This window comes from Oppia nitens, unplaced genomic scaffold, assembly GCF_028296485.1.
Source record: "Oppia nitens isolate AA-2021 unplaced genomic scaffold, nextdenovo-longstitch-racon4-pilon3 scaffold11_pilon_pilon_pilon, whole genome shotgun sequence".
Classification (NCBI taxonomy): Eukaryota; Metazoa; Arthropoda; class Arachnida; order Sarcoptiformes; family Oppiidae; genus Oppia; species Oppia nitens.
In genome coordinates this window covers 1,498,506-1,516,796 of record NW_026533190.1, presented here as the reverse complement: position 1 = coordinate 1,516,796, position 18,291 = coordinate 1,498,506, and the positions used below count along the sequence as shown (strand labels likewise).

At 24.2% G+C, this 18,291-nt stretch overlaps 4 protein-coding genes across 6 annotated transcripts in view; all 4 read right to left on the bottom strand.

Moving 5' to 3' along the window:
- Nucleotides 1–3,825, bottom strand: part of LOC128952562 (glutamate-gated chloride channel-like) — a 78,741-nt gene extending 74,916 nt beyond the window's left edge. For all 3 annotated transcript variants that reach the window (XM_054297976.1, XM_054297984.1, XM_054297992.1), the window contains exon 1: nt 3,405–3,825. In XM_054297976.1, coding sequence (XP_054153951.1) covers nt 3,405–3,487 — 83 coding nt within the window. In that variant the 5' untranslated portion in view covers nt 3,488–3,825. The remainder of the gene's footprint in view (nt 1–3,404) is intronic.
- Nucleotides 3,826–5,649: 1,824 nt separating this feature from the next.
- LOC128953644 (elongation of very long chain fatty acids protein AAEL008004-like) lies at nt 5,650–6,570 on the bottom strand. The gene is made up of 2 exons (XM_054299152.1): nt 6,462–6,570; nt 5,650–5,999 (listed from the first exon to the last, which is right to left on the bottom strand). Exons 1-2 carry the CDS (start codon nt 6,568–6,570, stop codon nt 5,650–5,652), a joined length of 459 nt encoding a protein of 152 aa, XP_054155127.1.
- Nucleotides 6,571–6,661: 91 nt separating this feature from the next.
- On the bottom strand, nt 6,662–10,055 carry LOC128953633 (elongation of very long chain fatty acids protein 7-like). The gene is made up of 4 exons (XM_054299141.1): nt 10,016–10,055; nt 9,536–9,949; nt 8,936–8,991; nt 6,662–6,757 (listed from the first exon to the last, which is right to left on the bottom strand). Exons 1-4 carry the CDS (start codon nt 10,053–10,055, stop codon nt 6,662–6,664), a joined length of 606 nt encoding a protein of 201 aa, XP_054155116.1.
- Nucleotides 10,056–11,743: 1,688 nt separating this feature from the next.
- LOC128953622 (potassium voltage-gated channel subfamily KQT member 1-like) lies at nt 11,744–17,656 on the bottom strand. The gene is made up of 7 exons (XM_054299129.1): nt 17,344–17,656; nt 16,649–17,026; nt 15,646–15,777; nt 15,392–15,563; nt 14,283–14,872; nt 13,056–13,469; nt 11,744–12,093 (listed from the first exon to the last, which is right to left on the bottom strand). Exons 1-7 carry the CDS (start codon nt 17,654–17,656, stop codon nt 11,744–11,746), a joined length of 2,349 nt encoding a protein of 782 aa, XP_054155104.1.
- Between the last annotated feature and the right edge of the window lie 635 nt (nt 17,657–18,291).

Here is an 18,291-nt window from a genome sequence, read left to right as displayed (position 1 = left end):
TAGACAAATTTTGTTTGATAATTATAAAGCAAAAATATTTATTTAATATTTTTACTGCACATTTGTATGGACACAAATAGCACAAAACTACAAACTTAATAAAACAATAGAGTAATTATATAACAATGATTAAAATAGTTAAAAATATTAAATAATTAAATATAATAATAATAATAATATAAAAATATATCTTTTATATATATATATAGTTATATATATATTAAATAAAAGACAATTACTTATACATCAAATATAATATAATAATATAATCAAAATATATTTAATAATAAAAATTGTTTTGTAAATTGATTTCTCTCTTTCTCTACGAAAATCTCTTTTTCCTATTCATTGTTATTATTATCATATCGTTGTGTTGTTGTCATTGAATCCCCTAAACTCCTAAACTCCTACTCTCTCTCTCTCTCTCTCTCTCTCTCTCTCTCTCTCTCTCTCTCTCTCTCTCTCTCTCTCTCTCTCTAACTATCATATTGTTTGAGGAATGCCATTGACTTTAATAATACTATCGAGTTTTACACTCGACTTACTCTATCTCTCTATTATACATAACATAGAGTAGTAGTAGTAGTAGTAGTAGTAGTAGTAGTAGTAGTAAAATATACAGAATATACAGAATATAATATATATATATATTGTATATACAGAGACACATTCATATGTAATAGATATCCATTTAGGTGTCTATCCTCTATATTATATACAGTATATACTGTATATATATATATATATATAGTATTAAAGTTGTATAATTGCAACAAACAGTGTAGAGAAAAGTTACTATTGAATGATAATAATAATAATAAAAGAAAAAATAATTATAACAATAGAATCTCTCTCTCTCTCTCTCTCTCTCTCTCTCTCTCTCTCTCTAATATATTGTACATAGAAATAGATATCTAATTAATTTTTGTTTAAAAAAATATTTATTATACTACAGTATTATATGTATCTAATTATCAATTTTCATACATTTGTATAAAATATATATCTATATACAGTATTATATTCAAAATTAAAACACACACACACACACACACACTCAACAAAAATATATTTAATAAAAATTTAATTAAATATATAAAAAATATACTAATAAATTATTATTAATAATCACAATAAATGAAAATAATATTATGTAATAATTTTACATCAATAAAAATCTCATTAGATTTAATATCATACCATATATGTGTGGAAGTTATAGTAAAAGTATTATATAAATTACTAAATAGAAAAATTTAATAACAAAATATATATTATATATTGCATTATATATATATATATAATATTTAATATAATATATATATATAGTGTTAAGCACTGGGATTATTAATGTATGTGTGTGTGTGTGTGTGCTTTTTGCCCAAATAATTTTATTGACAGATAATAATCTATATATGATGTATATATCTAGATATATACCTATAATACTATATATATAACAACTGTGATATAACATCCATTTCCTAATAGCATTATATACCCACCAAAGCAATCAATGCCTTAATACAATGGGCGCTGCGCTCCCGGAGCTCACACACACACACACACAGTAATGTAATGGTGTAACATCTGGTTCCCGCACATGTATGCATAGAAAAAAACATACAAAACAAAAAAATAAAATCATATCTACACACTTAGTCCTAATACTATGTTATATACCGTGAAAAAAACCTAATATACACCATATATTGTATTGTCAGTTATATACTGTACAGTATATATATATATACTGTATATTTTGTTATACAATACTCAATGTACTCAATATATTTTGTGTGTGTGTATATTATTTGTTTTACTCTCTGCTCTCTCTCTCTCTCTCTCTCTYTCTCTCTCTCTCTTTCAGTCATGAAATGCAGTTTTTCTGTGTGTATATATACTGTATACGGTATATAAATATATATATTTTTTTATTTCCCAAAACGATACCTAAAAACATAAATGAAAATACACTTTATGTATATAGAAATATATATATATATATATACAGAATATTCTGGTAGTGTTACTGAATATACCCGTTCACTACAACAATACTAATGCATACATAAAGTACTAGTACTGTACTATATACTAGTGTTACACACAGTTATATAATGTCTACTACTATTGTTAGTATTATTATTATTATTTGCTTTAATATTACCAATGGTTTTAGTTTTTTGTTGTTGTTATAYTATTTTTTTYCTCTCTCTCTCTCTCTCTCTCTCTCTCTCTCTCTCTATCTATCTATCTATCTATCTATCTATCTATCTATCTATCTATCTATCTATCTATCCATCTTTATGTTGTTTTTATATTAGTTAGTGACTAATATTACCAATGCACTATTTATATAATTGAATTGTTTTTTTTGTTTGTTTGTTTTATTTGCCTAATGCATTGATAAAATACATTAAGTTTTTTTTAAATAAACTATATGTATATCTATTTACTATATATATACAGTAATTGCATAATAATAGTACTCTACATATATTTATATATAAATATACAAAACTCAATATCAGTTTATACATCAATTTTATTAACGTTTTTTCTATATATATAATTTTATAAATAATTTATATAATTATTGATTTTTAAAAACTATTGATTATTTTTTTTTATATACATATAATATATATTTTTATAAAATTTTATATTAACTATTTTTTAACTATATATATATATATATATATATATATATATACAATAAATAACAATTAGTCGAAACATAATTATTTATTTTAAAAATATATAAAATAGTTTACTTTGTGTCACTAATAATGACAACCACTTTATACATGTTTAGTTGTCTATTGTTTTTAATTATCAAATAATATATATAWATATACACACATAATAAAAAATATTTTCATTATAATAGAAAAAAATGTGTTTAGAAAAATAAAAATTGAATATAAATACCATTGAAAAAAATCATCATAAAATTAATATAATAATAATAATAATATCATCATCAAAACAATAGGCAATTATGATATCCACTATAATATAATAATAATAATAGACTATATTAATGATGATAATAACAATGAATCACTATTTTTTTAATAAGTCAATTAATAATAATAATAATAGTCAAATAATAGTAATTTTTAATAATAATGATAATATCATAATAATAATAATAATAACAAAACTAATAGTCAATATTACACATGTATAATATTATGCATAATAAATATAATGATGTTTTTTTAGAGAGAGAGCACCTAGAGTTCAAAAAAAAATTTAGCTAGCTAACTGTGCGCGCACCTACCTATATACTAKATATATAGTAACCCTCCCACCCCTCCCCCGCAGCTAACAATAATCAAATTAGTATATATATATATATATATACACCAAAAAAAATAATACTACAAATCACTTACCAAACCGATGGATGCAATAATAGTGACAAACAGATGACAAACCAGACTTTTGTGTGCCAAACGATACCAGAAAATGGTAACATTTTTTTATGACTATTGTTGTCAACTAAATCCAATGGTATCGCCTCTATTATTAGCTGATCCGTGTCGTCGTCGTCGACCACCACCWCCCGTTCCTCTTTGTTGTTTACGTTTCTACTACACCCGTCCAGCCGATGCCGATGCCGGTYGACACCACACTCATCAACGATTGCCGCCGCCGCCGCTAACCACTCATCAATGACTCCGCAGCCGATTGCTAGACAATCATTACCGCTGTCAGCATCGACATCCCGGGCCCTATCGATGCTGCTGCCGCCCTCCCACTGCTGCCGGTCCTCCAGCACTGAATCGGTAATGTCGGCCACAATTGCCGCCGCAGCAATCAGTTTTAATTATTTAATTATTTGCACAATTATATTGTTAATWATATAATAATAATAATAATAATAATAGTTAATAGTCAGCAGTAGTTAATTGTAAATTTTTTTTAGTATATAACAAACAAGCAATAAAATTCACACCAAAAATATATATATATATATATATAAACTAATGAGACGATTGGGTATTATTCAAGTGGTCGTACCACTTGTCATACAAATAATAACAATATACTGCAATAATAATAATAATAATAATAGCACACAACACACACACTGCTGCTGCTTCTGCTGGTTGTATAGTAACTGAGCGCCCAATCCCTTAGTACAGTATATACGGTATGTACTGTTAGACTATATCGGGTATATACTGTATATATAKATATATATATAGATATAAACTGTAGTTTCTTTTTGTGAATATATATATATATATATATATATATATATATATATATATATATATTGAACACTCAAACACACATACAAACTGCTTATGTATGCGATTCTGTGTTGTTGTGTCGCTCAGAATATTCTGTATATATATATATACAGTACTGTATGTATGTATGTATGCCCTAACAGTGCTCTCTTTCTCTCTCTATGTACTATACATTAACTGTTAGGACATTGATTAGCACTGTCTCTCCCAGTGTGTGTGTGTGTGTGTGTGTGTGTGTACAGTATGTATGAGTTGGCGCAGTTGTGTATTTTCATAGATGATGGTAGTGGTGGTGATGGTGCTGGTGATGGTAGTGACTAAACTTTGACTAAAAGTTTTTTAAAAATGGGGAAAAAATAGATGAAAATATTATTGACTAAATTTATTGACTTATATTTACATAAAAGTTTACAAATAAGTTTAAATTTCTATAGATTAATATATATATATTACTATACATTTGATAATTTAGCTAAAATTTATATAAAATAATAATAATAATAATAATAAATTAGTTAGAATTTAGTTTTGTTATACAAGTATATATACGGTATATATATTATAATATAACTAAAAACATTTACAGTATATTAAAACTATTATTATTTGCTAATAATTTTAATAATAAATAATAATAATAAAATAATATTGAGGAGGTATAATATATAATATATATATATTATTAGTATATATATATATAGTTGAGTTTATTATACATTATATATCACTGAACAAACATTTTAAAATTATCACTTATTTATATTTAAAAAATAATACAAATAGACAACAACAAAAAAACAAATTCATATATTATCTCATATTTTATGTTAATTTTTATCAAAATTTTTTTAAATATTTAATTTTATAAATTAAATAATATTCAATGTCTTAATTAAATGTCGAAAATTTACATATATTTAGTTATTATAAAATCTTATAATCAATTATTAATCAATTATTAAACATTTGAACAATTTAAAAAAATTTGTAAACATATTATAATATAGTAATATATTTAAATAAAGTTTAGAATTATATTTTTTTAAAATTTAATACTAATAACTGATAAATTTTTTAAATAAAAACAATTTAAAACAAATAAAGATTATATAAAGTATTTTAAATGATTTAATGATTAATACATGTAATTGTTATGTTAAATGTAAACTAATTTAAAAAATTAAATTTTATTGTAAAATAGTATAAACTCTAATTTATTTATTTAGATTACAAAAAAAATATAATAATAATAATTAAAATATTTAACAATATTTATTACAACAAAAATTATAAAAACAATTCAATAATCATATATATATTACTAATTATCGTTAAATTAATTTACTAAATATAAATTACTACTAAATTTACTAATTTATTTCTAATTAGATTTTGATTTACTATAGGATTTAATAAAAAATTTTGAAAACATTATCAGAAAAACAATCGGTTGTAAAGCACCGAACCATTTGTATATTAGGGGATAGTTAGCCATATCTTCCAGTATTATACAATAGAAAGCATACATCAAAAATAGGACAAACTGTACTAATTGTAAACCAGTTATATAGGGTTTACACCATTGGATATACGATTGTATAGTTGTTCCCAAAGCGGCCAACAAATAATAGAAATACATAACCGTATGGACTATACTGTTTAGTAGGCAAAACACTTCAAGTATAACCGTTTGTGGACACCAGGCCACTGATGCCCAACACAATAGTGATACTGTGCAAAAAAATAATAGCTATTAATTTCAAATTACTAAATACCCACTAAATTCACACTAAATTCACACTAAATTCACACTAAATTCAACTAAATTCCCACCAAATTCCCACTAAATTCACACTAAATTCCCACTAAATTCCTACTAAAATCACACTGAAATCACACTAAAATCACACTAAAAATCACACTAAAATCACACTAAAAACACACTAAAATCATACTAAAATCACACTAAAATCACACTAAAATCACACTAAAAACACACTAAAATCACACTAAAATCACACTAAAATCACACTAAAATCACACTAAATTCACACTAATTTTTTCACTTCAGGTTAGGAGGAGAAGTAAAACTCAAAAATTCTCGATCTTAGGGGAGGTAAGAGATTTTACCGCCTACCCCGCCCCCATTTAGCAACCCTGATATATATATATATATGATATATTGATATTTACCAACAATATGATGATAAACGTGTAGAAATGTTATTTGCGATGATTTTTTACGTAATACAAAAAATATAGTATCCAACAAATCGACAAGTTTTGTATAAAAATATAACATTTTCCAGTCAAACACCCGTACAGTATGGATGGTCCAGACTATTGTTGAACCCATGGGTGGTATGTATGGATTCAATGATTTTTGGCCAAATTCAAGCCATTGCAGTGATTGCCAACAAAAGTAGCCATTGATTACAACTAGTAGTCCATTGTAGACGACTAATGTCCGAAACAGTTGAAATGGTTGTCTATTTATCATCAATTGGGGACCAATTACGGTGACAAACATGAAATAGGCTAATATTATAGCCATAAATAGTTCCGGTCTATTCAATAGTAAATAGCCGGCACGTGGATCTGTTAACACTATTATATATATATATATATATATATATATATATATATATATATATATATATATATATATATATATATATATATATATATCAGATAGTCACAATAAATAGTGATATATATATATATATATATATATATGAAAAAACAAAATTTTATAAAATATTGAAATTTAAAACTAATCGATAGTTTTTTAAAGAAAATTTTTTTATTTACCCGTTTCAGTGTTAATGATGTTAATCTCATTTGTAATAATATTATCCATAGTTTTTATTTTTTTTTAAATATCAATAATACTAATCACTAATCACTAATAATTTAATAATAAATATATTTTTTAAAAAATAATTATAATTTCATATAATAATACTAATTTTTTTTGGTTGTCTAAATAAACTAGTAATCAGACAGTTATTATATTTGTAGTATTAATACCACTAATAGATATACATAGTATTTGAGTATTATTTAATAAAAAAATTTATTTTAATAAAAATTAAATTTAGAAAAAAAACTGTTATTTATAAATAAAGGAAAATTATTATTATGCATTTATTTGTTAATAATAATAATAATACAAATAAGTTTTTCTATAAATAAAATTAATTATATAATATTTTTTTAAAAAAATTATTAAAAACATTTACAAATTATTAGGAAAAATACATTTTTAAATTACAATTAACTTTTAAAAAAAATAAAATAAAATAAAACTAATCCTCATATCGATCAATCAATCAATTATTTTTATTTTTTAAATTTGTTTGTTAACTAATTATTGATATTATTATTATTAATATTAATATTATAAATATATAAAATATATTATTAGTACAGTTTATTAACACTATGTGAACTATATAAATTAATTATAGTAACAATTATTTATATAATTTAATTAATTAAATAATTTTTTTCTAAAAATATTTTGCTGACATAACTACATGTCGTCAACAAAAAATAAAAATCAAACTAAAAATATATTGATATATTAAGTGGACAATTATCGCAATAAGGAAAGTGATGACAGTTTAGATGTTTGCTATGGAGAAGCTTATAGACGGCTTTCCTTAATTTTTCACAAAAAATATTTTTTTTTTGATAGTGTAGTAAAACCGATGACTCCGAGGACATACCGTTATTGTGGAAATGTATGTAATTTTGTTGTCGTTTTTTTTATACACAATCACTGACTGACTGTTTATCATTTAGTTTATTATTATTATTATTATTATTATCATATTATAAAGTAATTTATTAAATTAAAAATAATTATTAAACAAAACTATTTTTTAATCATAATTTTGATTATTGAAAATACAAATTTAGTTTATTATTATAAAATTATTATTTGTTTTTATAAAAATTAATTATGTGAACAAAAATTGTTTAAAATATTTATATATTTTTATGCATCAATTAAATTTTTTTTCATTAATATATATATATATATATATAACTAATTATTAGTTTAATTATATTATCTTATATTAAAAAAATTATATTAATTATATTATAAATTATTTTATATATAATTTTTTTTATATATTTTCTGAATTAATAAAATATGTCATGTTTATAATATTTTAATAATAATAATAATAATATGAGCTATGTACTTTTAACTACTAAATGTTTTCAATTAAAATATTGTAGTTGAATAATGAAAAATTTCCTAATAAAAAAATATAATAATATTTACATAATAATATTAAGTAATCTAGTTTAAAAATAGTTAACAATTTAACAATTTAATAAAAAAAACTAAAATAATTTTAATTTAATTTTCGTTTACTATAGGATTTGATATAAAATTTTGAAAACATTATTAGAAAAACAATGGGTTGTAAAGCACCGAACCATTTGTATATTAGAGGATAGTTAGCCATACCTTCCATAAGTGTACAATAGAAAGCATAGACTAAATATAGGATAAACTGTACTAATTGTAAACGTGTTATATAGGGTTTACAACATTGGATATACGGTTGGATAGTTGTTTGGCCAAACGTTGACAACAAATAATAGAAATACATAACCGTATGGACTATACTGTTTAGTAGGCAAAACACTTCCAGTATAACCGTTTGCGGACACCAGGCCACTGATGCCCAGATTAATAGTGATACTTAAATTTAAAAAAAATATATATATTTATATATAGCTATTAATCTAAAATTTTTATTATATATATATCAGGTTAGGTTTGCTAAAGGATTTCGATTTCAGGGGGAGGGATATAGGGGGTGGTAAAATGGCCCAAAAAACTCGAAAAGTTTGGGGGGTATAGTGGGTGTGTGTGAACATTATTTATTGCATATTTTAAACGACAATTTTTGCCAAATTTGTGTATATTCCCCACTAAATTCACATTAAAATTCTCACTAAATTCCCACTAAATTCCCACTAAATTCCCACTAAATTCCCACTAAATTCCCACTAAATTCCCACTAAATTCCCACTAAATTCCCACTAAATTCCCACTAAATTCCCACTAAATTCCCACTAAATTCACACTAATATCCCACTAAAATATCACTAAATTCCCCCTAATTTTTTTACTTAAGGTCAGTGGGAGTAAAGTCCAAAAATTCTCGATCTCAGGGGGGTAAGAGGTCAACCCCCCCCCCATTTAGCAACCCTGATATATATATATATATATTGATATTTACCAACAATATGATGATAGACATGTAGAAATGTTATTTGCGATGATTTTTTACGTAATACAAAAAATACTGTATCCAACAGATCCACTAGTTTTGTATAGAAATATAACATTTTCCAGTCAAACACCCGTACAGTATGGTTGGTCCAGACTATTCCAGTAGCAGCTGGTGGTATGTATGAGTTCAACGATTTCTGGCCAAATTCAAGCCACTGTAGGGATAGCCAGCTATAGTAGCCATTGATTACGACTAGTAGTCCATTGTAGACGACTAGTGTCTGAAACAGTTGAAATGGTTGTCTATTTGTCATCAATTTGGGACCAATTATGGTAACAAATACTAAATAGACTAACATTATKGCCATAAATAGTTCCGGTCTATTGCATAGTAAATAGCCGGCACGTGGATCTGTTAACACTATTTGAAAAAAACAAAAATTATTTTTTTAAAAATAATACAAAACTAATTATATAATTAATATACCTATTTCAGTGTTAATCTCATTATTATTATTATTATCCATAGTTTTATAAATTTTTAAAAAAAATCAATTGYTTTATAATAATAATAAATATATTTTTTTTTTGAAAAAATAATAATGGTTTCATATAATAATAATAAACATTTATTTTTTSTTAGTTACTAGTAATCAGCTAAAAGTATTATTATTRTTATTATAAGTAATAGTATTATAAATAGTTTTATTTTCTAATAGAGATAACAAAATCTATGGAAACATATTATACTTTAATTGTATTATTTTTCAGATATATATATATATATATATATATGTATATATATATGTATAATTGAAATTAGATAAACTGTTATATATGTTGTAAACTAAAAAAATAATATTATTATTTTAGTTTAAATATCGATTATATTTTGTCATAAAATTTTTTCAAAAAAATWGTTTTTATATATTTAAATTAACAAATTGAATGTTGTTTTTATATATTATAATTTTTAATATAATCAAGTATTTTTGTTAAAAACAATAATATTAATGTTATTATTATTTTGTTAAAGTAATAATATTAGATTAGCTTATAATAGGTTAAATGTTAAATTTTTATGATAAAATTATTTARTTTAGAAATGTTAAAAATAAAATAGTTATTAATCCAYYAATATTGAGATTACAATATTTATTAGTCATTAATATYATTAAAATTACTAAAAAAATTTTTTTATTTAAAAATGTACTAAACTKTGTTGTTGTTAAAAAGTATTTACTAATAAACTATATGTTAATAATAATAATTGAATTGAATTTTAAAATTAAACAATAAGTTTTGTCTACAATAGTAGATCACATAGAGTGGCCAAACTTAACAATATAAWTAATAATTAATTTTATTAATAAAAAATAATATCCAAAAACTTTAACTAAGTATTATAGAAAATATTTTTTATTTTTAAAAAATATTAATTATTGTTTTTTCAAACATTTTTGTTTGACTATAAACARCTAATAATTATAAATTATTATGTAATATATATATTGTATATAATTAAATCACAAWAAAAAATTACATCAATCAATCATTTTATTAAATTATTTAAAATAATATAATAAAATAWTTKATATTAGTGTTGTTAMTAACAGTAATTAATTATTTTTATAATTATATTTATTTGTTTTTTATAATTAATTTCAATATTTATATATATATATATATAAATAATTATATATATATATATATATATATATATATATATATATATATATATATATATATATATATATATATATATATATAATCAATAAAGTTTATATTATTATTATTAATTTTYAAGTTTAYATTATTTATTTATTTWTTRTATATTGAAACTTATTTTACWTTATTAATATTGATTTGTTTTATTTGAAAAATAAAGTTTTAAAGTTTGTATTTTAATATATTGTAAAAATATTATACATCATTATGTTATAAAATAATGTTTGTTTAAATTATTTACAATTTTTATCAAATTAAAGTTTGATAAMTAAAAGTTTATTATCWGTTAATATAAAGTTTATAAATATATAAAAAAAATTAAAACTAAATGTTTTTTAAAYAATATTATTTATATTTGATTAAATTAATTAATAATTTAAATGTATTAAAAAAATTATTATTTTTTTATAAAAATATTTGACTTTAATACAATTAAGTTTGAAATATTTAATAATTACTTTATATATAATAATAATATAAATTATTTTTAGTTTAATTTAGATTTAGTATAGGTTTTCATATAAAACTGTGAAAACATTACCAAAAAGACAACCGGCTGTAAAGCACCGAACCATTTATAAACTGGTGGATAGTTGACTACACCGTCAATAAATAGACAATAGATTTCATAGACAAACAATATGGCAAACTGTAGTAATTGYAGWCCAGTTATAAATGGTTTACATAGACGTATATATCGTTGGATAGTCGGTCCAAATGTTGATAATAAATAATATAAATACATAACCGTATGGACTATACTGTTTAGTAGGCAAAACAGTTCAAGTATTACCGTTTGCGGACACCAGGCCACCGATGCCCAGGTTAGTAGTGACACTGTTGAGGGGGTGGGTGGCAAACAAATAAATATTAGTACAGATATAGTATAACAAGCAATTAAAAAAAATAATAAATAATTTTTTATTTTACTAAATTCCCAATATATTCCCACTATATCAGTAATTCCCCTAATGGGCTTAAAAGCTTAATTTTTGTAAAAAATAGCCCATGTAGCTTAATATTTATAATTAATTTTTTTACCATGTTTAAATAAACTTATTAATATTTTGATAACTCATTTTCATAAATATTTATTTAAAACACATACTCAATGTATTTGAAAAATGTGTCATATTAAAATTGAACATGCTATAGTTATAAATTTTTTATTGTTTTATTTTCATCTATTTAACTATAGCATGTTCAATTTTAATATGACATAGTATTCAAAAACATTTAGTATGTGTTTTAAATAAATATTTATGAAAATGAGTTAGGCGTGGTTCACATATTACGTTCGCACTTGAGGGGAGGGGGGTTAGCCAAAGCGAACTTTTGCGAACAAGGGGGAGGGGAGGGGTAGAGACATTAAGAACGTTCGCAATTAGATAATATTTTATTTATTGTGGTGGGGGGGGGGTAGCGGTTAGGGACAAGCGAACGTAATTTTTTTAAATGACTACATGCGAACAATTTGCGAACATAGGGGAGGGAGGGGGTCTAGATTTCTTAAAAAGTGCGAACGTAATATGTGAACAACGCCTTATCAAAATATTAATAAGTTTATTTAAACATGGTAAAAAATTTAATTATACATATTAAGCTACATGGGCTATTTAAAAAAATTAAGCTTTTAAGCTCTTATTACTATATATTCACACTATATTCCCACTAAATTCCCTCTAATTTTTTGGCTTCATGTCAGGGGGGGGGGGGGGGTAAGACCCAAAATTCTCGATCTCAGAGGGTAAGAGGTCGGCAACCCTGATATATATATATATTTATATATTGATATTTACCAACAAAATGATGATAGACGTGTAGAAATGTGATTTGCGATGATTTTTTACGTAATACAAAAAATACTGTATCCAACAGATCCACTAGTTTTGTATAGAAATATAACATTTTCCAGTCAAACACCCGTACAGTATGGTTGGTCCAGACTATYGTTGAACYCWTGGGTGGTATGTATGGACTCAATGATTTCTGACCAAATTCAAGCCATTGCARCGATAGCCAGCTATAGTAGCCATTGAYTATAACTAGTAGTCCATTGTATATGACTAGTGTCCGAAACAGTTGAAATGGTTGTCTATTTRTCATCAATTKGGGACCAATTASKGTAACAAATACTAAATAGRCWAACATTAGTACCACAAATAGTTCCGGTCTATTGCATAGTAAATAGCCGGCACGTGGATCTGTTAACACTATTTGAAAAAACCAAAAATTATTGTAAAAAAATAATATAAAACTAATTAATTTGTATATATATATATACCTATTTCAGTGTTAATCTCATTATTATTATTATTATCCATAGTTTTATATATTTTGAAAAAAATCAATTGCTTTATAATAWTACTAATAAATATTTGTTATAAATAATTATAATWATTATTGATTTATATAATAAAACATTAACAAAAACATATATTAAGTAATAAAAAWATATTTATTTATATAAAAAATTAAATTATATGTATATATATATATATATATAATTATAATTAGCAAACTGTTTATTTTTGTTGTTGTTGATCATATCATGTCATATATATACGGTATATTAAATTGTTTTCAAATTTTTATTATTTACAAATATATGAAAGTTAATACATGTAGTTTTARTTTATATATATGATAGTATATATATATATATATATTTATAAAAATTTTAATTAAATCAAACTATACACTTATATATATATATWTATATTTAAATTACAGTAAATATTATTACATTATAAAAATAATTATTTTTATTTATGTTAGTACAATATATTACGATTATTCAAATTTAATTTGATTTAATTATTAGTTTTAATTTTTATAGTATTAAAATTGTATKATTTTTTATGTATTAATATATTATTATTAAATATTTATAAATATATATATATATAWAAATGATTTTAAAATACAAAAAAATATATATAATTAATTTTATTTTTACTYTAAAAAATTGTCTATATTTTTATTATTATTATTTATATTGCTATTAATTAAATTATTAYTATTACTATTAGCTAACTGTGCTCTCAGTATATTATTCAATGTATGTGTCATATTGTTCAATATGGTATCCAATCGGTCAAAACGGTTATCAATTTCCCGATACAACAACAACAACTCAGGGCAGTCATCGTTGGACTTTACTATCGGCGGCGGCGATGACGATGGTTTCATCCATCTGTCGATGGCCATCAATCGCTGACTGATACACTTTACCCGTACCATCAGCTCCTGATGGCCGCTCGAGTACTGTTCCAGTACGTCCTTGACGTCGTACGGTTTGCGGGCATTGGCAAACTGCCGACGGGCTACCAGATACTGGACACGTACAATGAATTCAATGGCCGTACGCTCGGCAGCCGTCTTCAACTGTCGCTGTTGTTGTTGTTGTTGTCGGTGATGACCATTATGTTTGTTGTAGAGATCCGGCGATAGCCGACACCAATTGGTGTAGTAGTCCTTGTCGTAGGCGTTGTTGTCCTTATCGTCGACATCATTGCCGACAACATTGATGACGACCACAACATTCGTGCCATTAATAGCTGACAGATATCGTTGATAGTTATGACATCTCCACAGTGTTTGAATAAGTTTTGCACTAATTATATGGGATTATAGGTTATTGACAGACAGATAGACAGATAGACAGATAGACAGATAGACAGATAGACAGATAGACAGATAGACAGATAGACAGATAGACAGATAGACAGATAGACAGATAGACAGATAGACAGATAGACAGATAGACAGATAGACAGATAGACAGATAGACAGATAGACAGATAGACAGATAGACAGATAGACAGATAGACAGATAGACAGATAGACAGATAGACAGATAGACAGATAGACAGATAGACAGATAGACAGATAGACAGATAGACAGATAGACAGATAGACAGATAGACAGATAGACAGATAGACAGATAGACAGATAGACAGATAGACAGATAGACAGATAGACAGATAGACAGATAGACAGATAGACAGATAGACAGATAGACAGATAGACAGATAGACAGATAGACAGATAGACAGATAGACAGATAGACAGAAATGCACCGTTAGTTTTCACAAAATCAAACCATCATTAGGACTACTCAACAATACATACGCCGGTATTCGCCGTTTGTTTAGCTGCCGGTGCCGTTGTTCGTCCTCTATCTTCAGTGCCAATCCGGTGCCCAATATGCCGGCCGGTAAGGCAAATATGGATACACCTATTATCGAGCAAACGGCGGCCAATACTCTACCAATCGGTGTTACCGGATATATGTCGCCATAGCCTAAACAATATATAGATATAGATATTATGTGTTAGTTTAGGGGGTGTGAGTGGTGGACGGGTAGGTGGTGTGTTTGACTCACCTATTGTTGTTAAGCTAATGATGGTATACCATAGGCTCTGTCCCAGATTGTTATACTTAGGGTTGGCCTCCTTTTCCACGTAATATAACAAAAACGATGTGAACAATAGGGCCAGAAATTGTATATAAATTGCTTTTTTTAAAAAAAACATTTTTTTTGTTAAATTTAATTATTAATTAATTTTTTTTTTTTTGAAATAAAAAGTTTTATAATAATAATAATACTATAGTAATAATTATTACTGTATATTAAAGTATCAAACATATGATATATAATATATATATATATAGCTATCAATATTAACTATAAAGTAAAAAAATATAAAAATATAATTTATAAAATTATTTAACTATAATATTTTCATTTAAAAAACATATAATTTTAAATACTATTATAACTTATATAATYATTATTATTATTATTACAATATTATAAATAAATGATTAATAATTTTTTTTACAAAAATAAAATATTATAAAATATTAAATAACTAAAATCTAATGCATAGTTTTAAAAAAATAAAAGTTTTGTTTACTTATATAATATAGTAATTGCTAATTAAATATAGAGTCTCTAATAATAATAATAAGTAATAATAATAATAAGTAATAATAATAATAAGTAATAATAATAATAAGTAATAATAATAATAAGTAATAATAATAATAAGTAATAATAATAATAAGTAATAATAATAATAAGTAATAATAATAATAAGTAATAATAATAATAAGTAATAATAATAATAAGTAATAATAATAATAAGTAATAATAATAATAAGTAATAATTATAATAAGTAATAATAATAATAATAAGTAATAATAATAATAATTAGTAATAATAATAATAATAAGTAATAATAATAATAATAATAATAATAATAAGTAATAATAATAATAATAATAATAATAATAATAATAAGTAATAATAATAATAATAATAATAATAATAATATAATAATAATAATATATTTTTGATATTATGTTTTCAATCACTACTAACTTATATACAACTGTTTTCTCTGAGCCGACATTACCGACGCCAATACAGTCCAGGGTTTGATACGGCGCTGTAGTCTGAATGTCATACCAATGGTAATCAGCGAATGAAAGAATCGGATACTACTTAACCACGATTTACTACTACGACAAGTAGTAGTATCAACTGAGTACAAGACAATCATCGCCAGTGTAGTGACAATGATGACAGTGTCGATCAAACGAAACGGATTCATYAGRAATCGTAGCCGACCTGTCCAGTGACGATAACGGGACACACACTGGGATGACCATAGTCTTAGGGTAAACTCCGTGACATAGATAACAGTTATGGTTATGTCGACGGCCAACAACAGTGTCTCGTTTGATGATATAGGCAGCTCTTTTTGGTGTGATGTCGGGGGGGGGGGTGGGAGAGGTCACAGTCGGTAAAAATAAAATAAACAAATAAAACGGGTATTACTAACACTGTATATATATATATATATATGTGTGTGTGTGTGTGTGTGTGTGTGTGTGTGTGTGTGTGTGTGTGTGTGTGTGTGTATGTGTGTGTATGTATATATATATGTGTGTTTATGTGTGTGTTATTTTGTGTTTGTGTGTGTACATGTGTGTGTGTATGTGTGTTTGTGTGTGTATATGTTGTACAGTATGTATGAGTGGAWCAACAACAGCAACAATGACAACAATACCTACCATCATAAGTGGACACTACGGTCAACGATAGACAGGCAACTATAAGGACAAGTATACAAAAATGATAGACCTGACCGAGTCGGCCGGCCGGCCGCTCAAGAAACTTATAGACGGCTTTCTTGTGCYTATAGTTTCTGATACTAGTATACGATGTGGAAAACTTGCGGTCCGTTGTTTGGCCACCGCCACCACCACCGCCATTGCCGCCGACACCGACTCCCAACAGTCCTTTATTACGCAAATGTATGTAATTATTGTASGCTTCGGTCACCGACTCTATCGTTACAGCCGACCGGCGTCGGCGGCTACTCATAGCTGGCCACACAATCGGAGCGAAAAAACTTTTATTACTTTTATTACTATTATTATATAATTATTTATTTTGTAAAATAAATTGTTTTTTTCACATTATTTTTTTTTTGTTACTAATAATCTACTAATAATTATTGTCAAAAAAAATCAAATATTATCTAAAGGGTTGTAAATTATATGTTATTTATATATATTTTTTGAAATATTTTAATGCAATTAATCTATAGATTCACAATAGTTTTGTGTTATATATTTAACTATATATATATATATATATATATATATAATATTAATACAGGTATTTGTTTATTAATTAGACGATTAAATATAGTATTGAAAATATTTTTAAAAATATTTTTATTGATAATACAATAGATATCTAATRTGTTGTAAATCATTTACTTATAGTATTTTATTTATATACTTATATTATTATTGATAGTAATTGTAATGTACACTGAATTAAACTAATTTATATATCAATATATATATATATATATATATATATGGTATATATTAGAAATATATATATATATAATTTAAATTAATATATATATATAACTAATCAAAGTTTTACATTTATCATGTCATGAATGAAATTTTTTTTATATATAATAATAAAAAAAATCATTTTTA

Bases quoted from the DNA above. Each gene is read 5' to 3' on its own strand.
- LOC128953644 (XM_054299152.1), bottom strand. From the start codon at position 6,570: ATGTTATATTTTTATACAAAACTTGTCGATTTGTTGGATACTATATTT. The intron at 6,000-6,461 runs GTAAATATCAAT...TTTTTTGCACAG, and splicing joins CGTTTATCATCATATTGTTG to TATCACTATTGTGTTGGGCA.